The sequence below is a fragment of the Giraffa tippelskirchi genome, chromosome 6, assembly GCF_054371585.1.
Source record: "Giraffa tippelskirchi isolate mGirTip1 chromosome 6, T2T-mGirTip1v1.2.pri, whole genome shotgun sequence".
NCBI lineage: Eukaryota > Metazoa > Chordata > Mammalia > Artiodactyla > Giraffidae > Giraffa > Giraffa tippelskirchi.
The window spans coordinates 87270252-87282929 of NC_137280.1; the positions used below are offsets into that span (position 1 = coordinate 87270252).

General features: G+C 38.6%; 1 protein-coding gene across 1 annotated transcript; it reads left to right on the forward strand.

Moving 5' to 3' along the window:
- Positions 1-6046: 6046 nt before the first annotated feature.
- LOC145510330 (olfactory receptor 7A17-like) lies at positions 6047-12225 on the forward strand. Its single transcript, XM_081501168.1, has 2 exons — positions 6047-6063; positions 11244-12225. The coding sequence occupies exon 2, from the start codon at positions 11257-11259 to the stop codon at positions 12223-12225; it is 969 nt and encodes a 322-aa protein (XP_081357294.1). The 5' UTR covers positions 6047-6063; positions 11244-11256.
- Positions 12226-12678: the final 453 nt, after the last annotated feature.

Here is a 12678-nt window from a genome sequence, read left to right on the forward strand (position 1 = left end):
CCACACTAGAGGCTTAACACAAATACCTGTCTTAAAGTTCTATAACAAATTACCATGCTAGTGGCTTAAAACATATAGGTATCTTAAAATTCTTCAGAAGTCTGAAGTCTCACTGAGCTAAAATTATGATGTCTGCAGGACCGTGATCCTCCTGAACACTCCAGAGGACAATGCATTCCCTTTGCTGTTTTACTTCTAGTGGCCACCAGCATTCCTTGGTTCATGGTCTTTCCTCCATCTTGAAACCCAGGTGCAGAGCATTTAAAAATATCTATCTGACTCTAATTCTTCTTCCTTTCTCGTCCGCATTTAGAGGATCACTGAGGTTACATTATTCCAAGCTGAATATCCATGCTAATCTGATATCAAGATAAATAATTATCTACTTTATTCCATCTGCTAATATAATCTCAGACTTCCCTGGTAGCCCAGCTGGTAAAGAATCTGCCTGCAACGCAGGAGACCCTGGTTCAATTCCTGGGTTGGGAAGATCCCCTGGAGAAGGTATAGGCTACCCTCTTGAGTATCTCCCTTGCTACCTAGAAAGGATATTCAAAAGGTCTTGAGAATGGGGTGTGGTTATCTTTTGAGTATCTTATTCTGCCTACTAAAGTGTCTTTTCTCAAATATGTATCATAATGTCACTAAAAAAATTTTTTTAATTATTTTAATTGGAGGATAATTACCATACAATATGTTTGATGGTTTTGCCATATATCAACATGAATCGGCCATAGGTATACATGTGTCCCCCCCCATCTTGAATCCCCTCCCACCTCCCTCCCTGCTCTATCCCTCTGGGTTGTCCCAGAGCCCTGGCTTTGGGTGCCCTGCTTCATGAATCGATCTTGCACTGGTCATCTGTTTTACATATGGTAATGAACATATTTCAATTCTAGTCTCTCAAATCGTCCCACCCTTGACTTCTCCCACTAAAAAATCAAACAAAATTTACCACTGCTTGCAAAAGTGAGCGAAATGTACCATTCAAAATTACATACATGGAAAATTCTTGATGCAGACCTAAAACTATTTATGCCTGAATCTAACAGAATCATTTTCTTGCTACCCAGACAAAGACCTGCAGCATCAAGAACATGTAGGACATTGTCAGAAATGCAGAGTCCCTGGTACCTTGAATCAGACCTGCTGAATCATAATTTGCATTTGAACTATAGTCCTTGGTAATTTTTAAGAATAGTCAACTTAGGAAAGTGCTATACTAGAATAAATTTTATTCCTTTTCACTGATGGTATTTGAGGCAGTATAATTATTTGTATTGAATGTTGTCCTATGTATTACATTTGTAGGATCCCTTTAGACACTGAAAAACATTAGCAGCTGCAAAGTCACCTCTGATTGAGAACCACTGCCACAGAACTTGTGAACTAAAAGTGTTCTGATAATCGAGACTCCCAATCAAGACTTTCTTGGTTTATACTTTTGAGCGGAACATAAACCCCTCTGTGTCTCATGTCTATAATGGAGAATAAAGAACACAAGAAGACTACATCACAGAATGAACTTGTATAAAAATTAAAGTGGTCTTTTCTGACCACTTTAATTTTTATACAAGTTCATTCTGTGATGTAGTCTTCTGTATGTGAGACATCAAAAGAGACACAGATAAATAGAACAGTATTATGGACTCTATGGGAGAGGGTGAGGGCAGGATGATATGGGAGAATGGCATGGAAGCATGTAAATTATCATATGTGAAATGAATCGCCAGTCCAGGTTCAATGCATGATACAGGGTGCTCGGGGCTGGTACACAGGGATGACCTGGAGGGATGGGATGGGGAGGTGGAAAGGGGGTTCTGGAAGGGGAAAACATGTACATCTATGGTGGATTCATGTCAATGTATGGCAAAACAAATTTAAAAAAAGAAGAAAAAAAATTAAAGTGGACGGTCCCTATAATGTGCTAAGTTAGGTTATAGTGTATGTGCTGTGCTGTGCGTAGCTGCTCAGTCTTGTCCAACTCTTTGTGACCCTATGGACTGTAGCCTGCAAGTCTCCTCTGTCCATGTGGATTCTCCAGGCAAGAATACTGGAGTGAGTTGCCATGCCCTCCTCAGGGGATCTTCCCAACCCAGGAATTGAATCCAGGTCTCAAGCATTCAGGCAGATTCTTTACTGTCTGAGCCACCAGGTGTATAAAAATATCTAAATTTGCAGAATTTAGTAACAGAATCATGTTCTTGCTACCCAGACAAGGGCCTGCAGCATTAAGAACATGTAGGATATTGTTAGAAGAGCAGAATCTCTGGTACCTTGAATCAGACCTGCTGAATCACAGTTTTCATTTGAACTATAGTTCTTGGTAATTATTAAGAACAGTCAATTTAGAAAAATGCTGGACTAGAATAAATTTTATACCTTTCACTGATGGTATTTGAGGCAGTACAATAATAAGTATTGGATACCATCCTATGCAATACATGTGTATAATCCCTTTAGACCCTGAACAATATCATCAGCTGCAAAGTCATCTCTGATTACAAATCACTACCACAGAATTTATGAACTAAAAGCATTCTCACAGTCAAGAAACCTAATCAAGACTCCATCACTTTCTTGGTCATACCTTTGAGCAGAACATTAAACCCCTCTGTGTCTTATTTCTATAATAGAGAATGAAGTCATAATATACAAGAAGACTATATCACAGCATGAACTTCTATAAAAATTAAAGCAGACAGTCCTATAATGTGCTAAGTTAGGTTATAGTGTATAAAAATAGTGAAATTTGTCTCCGAATTAAAAACATTCATAATGAAGTACTAAAGGACAGCTCTTAACTTCTGATATAAGCATAAAAACCCTGACTGGGTTGGCAAAATGTCAGGGAGCCAAGGAGTGTAGTGCCCAAGGTTTTATATGAAAGGACGAAGTTGTCATACTCATAAAATATTTTTTAGAAATATCAGGAGTTATGTGTTCACCACTAGTGAAAACTTGAAAGATCTGAGGGACTAAGTTAAGTGAGAATTCATAACCTTAGACTTTGAGGAAACTTTAGCTCAGACTGGGATAAGTTGCTGGGATAGTTTAGACCTCTGGACATAGGAGAATTAAGGAGAAGGAGTAATAAAAACAGAATTCACCTGCCTTGTAAACTGGTCTCTTAGGAACAAAGAATGAACTGGAAAATTTTCCTTTCTGTACAGACCCCTGTCCCCCAGGGAAATCAGGTACAGAGTATGGGAGTTACAGCAGAAAGATGCCTAATGAAAAGCCAGGTAAGCTATAAAATCTCCTCTGCTGTGGTCCCTTCAGACTGAGAAATCTTGGACGCTATAGGACATGTTTCCTTTGAAAACCTGAGTCTGACTGGGAAACCAGTCCTTCACTCCCCACAGCCGTCTTGTGGGGACAGAGCTTCAGTCTCTATTATCAACCCTCCAGGAGGCATTTGAACTTCCACACAAAGACCTTTCTTTCACTTCCCATCTAGGTGAGTCTGAGAGCCCAGTAGACACTGTGGGAGAGAAATACAATGCAAACCTTGAACATTTATCTGAGGTCACCTGTGATTCAATCCAGCCTAGCTCAGATACCTGAGATTAGTGTGGTAGTTTGTGCTCCTGATTATTTTGTGTGCATGCTCGTTCACTCAGTCATGTTCAACTCTGTGCAACCTCGTGGACTGTAGCCTGCTAGGCTCCTCTGTCCATGGAATTTTTCAGGCAAGAATACTGGAGTAGGTTGCCATTTCCCCCTCCAGGGGATCTTCCCAACCCAGAGATTGAACCTGAGTCTCTTACATCTCCTGCATTGGCAGGTGGATTCTTTATCACTAGCACCACTCAAGAAACCCTAATTCATAAATAAATGCATTTACTTAGGACTAAAAGAGGAGCAAGGGCTTCGCAGATGGTGCTAGTGGTAAAGAACCTGCTTGGCAATGCAGGAGACATAAGACACACGGGTCCGATCCCTGGGTCAGGAAGATCCCCTGGAGGAGGGCATGCAACCCACTTCAGGATTCTTGCCTGGAGAATCCCATGGACAGAGGAGCCTGGCGGGCTACAGTTCACAGGCTCGCAAAGAGTTGGACACAGCTGAGCGACTGAGCAGGCATGCAAAAGAGAAGCAAACATTGACCTCAGTAAGGTAAGGCTCAGTGTTGCCAATTGAATGATAAAAATGGAAGTCCAAGTAGAAGAGAGAGTGGGCGGCATAAAGTGTTTCCAGTAAAATTTGAACATAAGCCTAATGCCAATACGAAGTAACAAGAGTAGAGAAATAGATTATTAGATGTGGACAGACGTACAGTGAAGTAAGGATTTTTAAAAATTTATTTTTTATTTTTTTTGTTTTGCCATACATTGACATGAATCCACCATGGGTGTACATGTAAGATAGGTTATATTCGACTGTTTACATATTAATGAGTAAGATTTGAATCAAGGGCTTCATGAAGATATATCCCTGCAAACATGTATGTGATGGCTGATTCATGTTGATGTAGGGCAGAAACCAATACAATATTATAAAGTAATTATCCTCCAATTAAAAATAAATAAATTAAAAAAATTCTTGACAGACAGTACCTTCTCTTTGTTGTAATGTTAAGTCACTCAGTCTTGTCTGACTCTTTGTAACCCCATGGACTGTAGTCTGCCATCTCCTCTGTCCATGGCATTCTCCAGGCAAGAATACTGGAGTAGGTTCCCATTTCCTCCTCCATGGGATCATTCCCATCCAGGGATCAAATCCACATTTCCTGTGTCTCCTGCATTGCAGGCAGATTCTTTACCCACTGGGAAATCTGGAAAGACCTTTGCTGAAAAGCTTTATATGCATACTTATATAGAAAGAGTTGGAAACAACTGAGCACACACTAACACACATACGTATATATATTTATCTCTGTGTTACACATTTACTCTGTTGATCAAAAATTGTCTGTGAAAACCCCTTGTATGCTGTAGTCGGAGTGTTTTTATTCCTGTCTTTGTTCACATTATTCAAAATGAATTGGAGGCTTTATTTTCTTTCCACAAAATGCTTGCCATTTAGTTATTTTATGTATATATATATATAGATGTATTTGTGAGAATGTTTGGTAATTTATAAAATTTATGTGGTCAGTCAGTCATATGGTGTTCTCTCCATTTATTTTTATATTTTTTATTGAAAGAATTGAGCTGTCACTGTAATATTCTTCACTTGACAATACTTGTTTTAAAAACATGACAGTGATTGTTTTCCTGCATACTTTTTAGTGCTAATTAATCACTTATTATGGGCTTCCTAGGTGATGCTAGTGGTAAAGAACCCACCTGCCAATGCAGGAGACATAAGAGAAATAGCTGGATCCCTGGGTCTGGAAGATCCCCTGGAGGAGGGCATGGCAACCCGCTCCAGTATTCATGCCTGGAGAATCCCATGGACAGAGGAGCCTGGTGGGCTGTGGTCCATAGGGTTGCAAAGAGTTGGACATGACTGTAGCAACTTAACACACACACAGACAACCACCTATTAAACATATTTCTAACTTTTACTCGCTTCTTCCTTATTGTTCCTTTTAATCTTTTGTGGTTAAATGTATTTCTAAAAGTTGTATTACCTTTAGACATCATGTGGAAATCATTTTTTAACCATTTGATTAAATGTCACCTTTGTCTTTCATGAACATGTTTGAATCCATGTATCTTTATTTAAGAAAAAAAATTGAACTTGAATACTGCTTCCTCCTTGCATTTAAAATATCTTCTCTTATTTTATTTTCAAGTCTTTGGCAATTTAACATTGAATTAGTGGCCAATGTTGGTTTCATTAAATTATTACTGTTCAGGGCTTTATGAAACTTAGTTATAGATATTCATTCACTCTTGTTACATTCAGTTATTTTAAAACCACTACCACTTAACCTAGTTTTATTCTCAGTAACATTGTCCCACATATGCTTGGTTTCTTTTAAACTTTTCTTTCTATATTAGGTACAAACACCTATTCATACATTTTTCTACAAACGTATGAATGGAATCTTATGCACATCACAGATACTCTTGATTCAGTGCAGTCTGTTTTTTTTTTTTTTTTCCTACCTGTGTAATGCTCCAGGGATTTTCTTCCAATCAACTAGTATTCAAAGTAATACGGGTTCATTATTTCAATAGCTGTTTAGTATTTCATAAAGGGCTGTGCTACTAACACTGCAGACTGTCTTTCCTAATCTTTCTCTTCAAGTTGCTATTATATCATTCTTTTTTTTTTAATAAATTTATTTATTTTAGTTGGGGGCCAATCACTCCACAATATTGTAGTGGTTTTTGCCATACATTGACATGAGTCAGCCATGGGTTTACATGTGTTCCCCATCCTGAACCCCTCTCCCACCTCCCTCCCCATCCCATCCCTCTGGGTCCCAGCCCTGGGCATTTGTCTCATGCATCGAACCTGGAATGGTGTTCTGTTTCACATATGATAATATACATGTTTCAATGCTATTCTCTCAGAACGTCCCATCCTCACCTTCTCCCTCAGAGTCTGAAATTTGAGATTGTTAAGTTTAAACTGTGTTTCTAAGCAAGAGCAACTTTGTTTCCCTGGGAACACTGAACAATGCTTGTAGAACTATCTGTCTGTTACTCTGGGAACAGTAGGTGGAGGTCAGGGATGTGCTAGGTATCCTGAAAGGCACAGGACAGACCCCACCACAGAGAACAACCTGTCCGAGAATGTCAACAGTGCTGAGACTGAGAAGCCTCCAGTTAAAGAACTTCTGTACTTTTAATATCTGTGCCCTTGTTCAGATGGTTTTCCCAACAGTGTAACAGTACACCCGTGGTGGATTCATGTCAATGTATGGCAAAAAAATACAGTATTGTAAAGTTAAAAAATAGATAAATAAACTAATTTAAAAAAAAATAAAAGGAAAAAAAATAAATTTCTGTCTGCAAATACAGGTAGTGCACCTTTGCTCCCTGTTTCAAAGTACCACTATAAAGTGTGTGACAACTCTTCAAGTATTTCCCCACCCCAGATGGATGGTTGTGAAAAAGTGTTCTTTTCTTAACTGTTACTGAGTTTGATAAAAAATTAATACCTTGAATTGTCATTTTGATGTGTTGATTTTATTATTATATACCCACTTAATATAAACCTCTTATTATACCACTATCAGCTTTTGAAATGATTTTTAAGAATTGTTGTTTCTCAGTTGACCTTTTGGGGACTGTTTTGCCATTAAAATGCTTTTTCATTTTACTTAGTTAAATATGTCTATCTTATTCTGGATTTCTTGCTTTAAGACAGTTTGGCACACTTGTGGATTTTAGTGTGTAGTTTTCTAGGTATTCACCAAAAAGGACTGGCTTTTATATTGGATAGATAATTCCTCTGATTTATTCTATAATCTAATCTTCCCAAATTGAAGTACAATCTTATTTGTATTTAATGAAATCTATAATTGAGACATAAATTCTGATTCATTCAATATATAATAACTGAGAATCTAAAATGTGCCATAATTTTCAGGAACATTATCTATTATATCCATGTTTACACATTTCCCAATTTAATTATTATTCCATTGGATATCAGTAAATCATTACTATTTTAATATTGTTTGAGTTAGTGTGTGAAACTCCATTCAATTTTTTAAAAATGCCATTGCTTTGGAACTAATTTATTCAATTATTTTCCTGCAATTCCCTTTGTTTTGTAACTTCACATATATTTAAATACGTTTCTGTTTGCCTGCATGCATGCTAAGTGGTTTCAGTCATATCTGACTCTTAGCGCCCATATGGATTGTAGCCCACCAGGCTCCTCTGTCCATGGGATTCTCCAGGCAAGAATACTGGAGTGGGTTGCATTCCCTCCTCCAGGGGATCTTCCTGATCCAGGAAAATTGAACCTGCCTCTCTTATGCCTCCAGCATTGGCAGGCAGGTTCTTTACCACTAGCGCCACCTGGAAAGCCCATGTTTCTATATAAGTACACATATATTCACATATCTTTCTGAAAGTACAATAGTGACCATAGCAGTTGAAGTCTCTGATGATTAGGATTTTTCATTGTCATGGTGAAGTAATGGTACAATGAACATCTATTATAATATAATGTAACATCTTCAGGTATGAATCCTATGAAAAAATTTATTCAGGACAAAAGGATGGATTGACATCGTGTCTGCAGAATTTAAAGAATATAGTTTGAAAAGCTTTTTGCGTGTTGAACAAAGACTAGAATAGCATTGGGGCATGCTCATCAGATTTATTTTAAAAATATGATAGTGTGTAAACTCCAAGAATAACAAACACACGATGCCCCATAATAAAACTGGGAAAGAGCTTGCCTCATTCCCTATGGAACAGTAAAAAATTGGTCAAATAAATGGAAAAGATTCAGGAAAAATGTCTTCTATTGCTTTATATAAAACATGTTTAGCTTTTGTTGTTTTCCTTTGGATATTCATGTTTGTTGGTTTGTTTACTTTGCCCATTTTTCTTTTGGGGTAGTCAGATATTTCAGGTTTCTTTCATTATAAAAGTGTAACTGATTCTGTCAAGGAAAACATGTATTTTTCTTTTTGAAAGTTATTTTTCCTGGGCGTCAAGTATAGATAACTGGAATTGGAATGTTGCCAAACAAAGGAAGCTTTAATTCATCACATAGTCTCAGGGACCATTCAGTTCAGTTCAGTCAGTTCAGTCGTTCAGTCGTGTCCGACTCTTTGCGACCCCATGAAGCGCAGCACGCGAGGCCTCCCTGTCCATCACCAACTCCCGGAGTTTACCCAAACTCATGTCCATTAGAGCTTATTAAATCTTTTACCCTCTAATGTCTATTTCATTTCCCTCTCTCTCTCTCCCCCCGCCTCTCTTTCACATACACACATACTTTTTATATTTCTTTAAATACAAAGCTGAAAGTGGTCATAAAAACGAACCCCAAGTTTATTGGTCTATGGGCAGTCTATGTATGGACTTTCTGGGTACCATTTATACATTCTGTAGGAGAAAGATGATCTGACATGATCAGCTTGAGTTATAAAAGTATATGGTGTAAGGAGGGTGGTTCTGGGTGAGAAACAAAAAAAAGTGGGGAATTTTGTAGTAGGAACTGCCGGAGTCCAGCTCCAGCAGGTCCAGGGGTTCCCTCAGGATGGACGGCGTCGGCGATACGAATGAGAAGACACAGCGAGTCTCGGTGTTTCCAAGTGTCTCCCAACTTTATTATTTTTAAGACAGCTTTTATATTTTTTGTGGTATATAGAAACAAATGTATAGAGTCATATCAAATCAGCTTAATGGGTCAACAGTGTTGACCTTTACCGACATCGTTTGCATATCTTAGTTCATTTTGTTTACATCATCTTCTGGCCTGGGGGCCTGCTAACATCTTGTGACTCTCCTATTGATAAGGGTTGATCAGTCAGAACACTTTTGTATCAGGCACAGCAGGAAAGAATTCGTCAATAGAAAGTTTCAAGGTAAAACCTGTTTTCGGTAATTTACTCTACGCCTTGAGCTTAACAGAAAAGAATGTGGTCCCATAAAGTCATAGAAGAGCAAGCTGAAGGTCAGCTCTAAGTAAGAATCATCAGTTAAATCTACAATTGTCTTATTATTTGTATTAAAGCTAAACTTTTATTTATAAAAATTTTTAACTATTATGCTTTCATTATATAGGCTAAATACGTTAAGAGTAAAAACATAGTGAGTAAATATAGACTAAGTAACAGTTTCATAAAGCAATATTTCTTATATTTCCTAACAAGCCTTTTTTTCTGTGAAGGGTTTTGTGCCCATAAGGGCTTTCTGTGTGGAGGCTCTCAATGTTATTTTATTATTAAGGAACAGTTATGCACATTGGCTCCAAAGGCACAGGTACACTTATTAAACAAACCAATATGTTAGCAAAAGGAATTTAGATCAGCACATTCTACATCCCAGATAATTTTATTTAGGGTGCTACCGTTCAGGGGCCTTGTTGATTTGAGGTTTCAGAATGATCTATTTTAGAAGGAAATCGGGAAAGGCCTTTTGCTTAAGTCATAGAAAATAAGAAGAGGTTTTTTATAGTAAACATCAGAAAGACAGATATCTTTAAGGTGAGCGCTGAGGCAGCCTTCCAAGAATCCCTGAGGCCTGAGAAGCCGTGCTCAATCATTCCTCTTTCCCATGACTCTGTCATGGGTGGGATCTCGTGGGCTGGCTCCCGGCAAGGAACATAGCCCAGGAGGACATGGTGTGTGCGCACGCGCACGTGTGTGTGTGTGTGTGTGTGTGTGTGTGTGTGTGTGTGTGTGTGTGTGTGTGCGCGCGCATGCGCTTCTGCCTTGAGAGCAGTTCTTAAAGCAGAGCCGCTGGGACTAATATATTAAGGTTCCTTATGACAGAGCCCAGACCTCAGTCAGCAGAAGGTACTAAGGATGGGAGATGTTGTAATTCACAGGATGCTTTTGCAACTAAATTCATAAAGTGCAAGGGACAAGTATTTTCCTTAGGTCCTTTGTAGTGGCCATTCCCTCGCCAGGCACATATTTCTCTTGATATCATACTAGATCTTCCTCTCCCTTTCTTGAGCTATCTGTTCAATTATCACCTTGTTTGCTGGCCTTACCTGAACACTCAGTACATGAAAATACCTCCTACTACTCTCTTTTATATCTAGTTTTGTTTTCTTCATTGCAACTGTTATTACTCGACATTTATATTATATTTTATTTGCACATCATCTTTCACCATCACTGGATTGTGAAAACTTCCATTTCTCAGCACCATATATTTGTTACCTGTATTTGTTTGGAGGGACCTGCCAGGTGGCTCAGTGGTAGAGAATCTGCCTGGCAATGCAGGAGAGGTGGATTCAATCCCTGGGTTGAGAAGATCCCCTGGAGAAGGAAATGGCAACCCATTCCAGTATTCTTGCCTGGGAAATCCCATGGACAGAGGTGCCTGGCAGGCTACATACAGTCCGGGGGGGTCTCAAAAGTGCCAGATCCGGCTTAGCGACTAAACAATATGTGTTTTGAACATGGTTGACACTCAATATATATTCTTCAAATGTATGAAAGTATTTCTCATTACAACTGTAAAATGCATGATTTCTTTGGGAATATGTTGAGAATGGGTCAAAAATGCCCAAGTAGAGATGAAATAGAACTTTTCTAAACACAAGATATTAAAATTAATTTATTGAGACCAAAATAGAAATTGCACTATGTGAGTTATGCCAATTTGTGTGAAAATTAGTCATGTTATTTTCATTTTTCCTGGTAGTCACCTCCACCACATGGAAGCAGGTAACAATACACAATTTTCCGAATTTTTTCTTCTGGGACTCTCAGAGGATCCAGAATTGCAGCCTCTCATCTTTGGGCTTTTCCTCTCCATGTACCTGATCGCTGTGGTTGGGAACCTGCTCATTAGCCTAGTCACCATCTCTGATTCCCACCTTCACACCCCCATGTACTTCTTCCTCTCCAACCTGTCCTTTGTAGACATCTGCCTCACCTCCACCACCATCCCAAAGATGCGGCAGAATATCCAGACCCAGAGCAAAGTCATAACCTATGAAGGCTGCATCGTCCAGGTGTATTTTTACATATTCTTTGCAGGATTAGATGACTTTCTCCTGACAGTGATGGCCTACGACCGTTTTGTGGCCATCTGCCACCCCTTGCACTATACAGTCATCATGAACCCTCGGCTCTGTGGACTGCTGGTGCTGGTGTCCTGGATGATGAGTGCTATGATTTCCTTGTTACAAAGTTTAATGGCTTTGCGACTGATCTTCTGTACAGAGGTGGAAATTCCCCACTTTTTTTGTGAACTCAATCAGATGGTCCAACTTGCCTGTTCTAACACCTTTCTCAATGACATGGTGACATATTTGGCAACAGGACTTCTAGCTGGTGGGCCGTTTGCTGGTATCGTTTACTCTTACTCTAAGATAGTCTCTTCCATACGAAGAATGTCATCAACTCAGGGAAAGTTTAAAGCGTTTTCCACTTGTGCATCTCATCTCTCAGTTGTCTTATTATTTTATTGTACAAGCCTAGGAGTGTACCTTAGCTCTGCTGCTACACACAGCTCACACTCAAGTGCAACAGCCTCCGTGATGTACACAGTGGTCACACCCATGCTGAATCCATTCATCTACAGTCTGAGGAACAAAGACATAAAGAGGGCTCTGAAGAGAGTCTATGGAATAGTAGGTATAAAAAGGCCAATTGTCCTGGGGCAGATGAAGTGCCCTTGATTGCATTGCTCAAAGCCTGAGAATCAGTAATTCTGACACTTTCCTCAGTGTGGAATAAAATTTGCTCCTTCTACTTATTTCCTTGGATATCCATTTTTATATAAATTCAACTTTTCTATACAGTCTCCGTTACTCACTTTATTAAACTTGATTTTCATTCTATCATTTAGGTGTTTTTTTTAAAGCTGTGCTTTGTTCTACTTCCAAATTTTTCAAACTTTGGATATGAAATATTTGGACATTTCTATTTTTGTTTTTTTTTTGGACCTTTCTATTTTTTATGGAGTGACATGAGGAATAATATTTTCTTAAATGACAAATGTCATCCCGAGTAATTTTCGCCTTGCTTTCTGGAAAAAATTATCATGACATATATTACTCATATAAAAAAGTGTGCAAGTGAAATCCAAGGATAAGGAGGGTTGACTGCAACATTACAGGCAGATTTTCAAT

Coding starts and splice junctions, on each gene's coding strand:
- LOC145510330 (XM_081501168.1), top strand. CDS start 11,257: ATGGAAGCAGGTAACAATACACAATTTTCCGAATTTTTTCTTCTGGGA.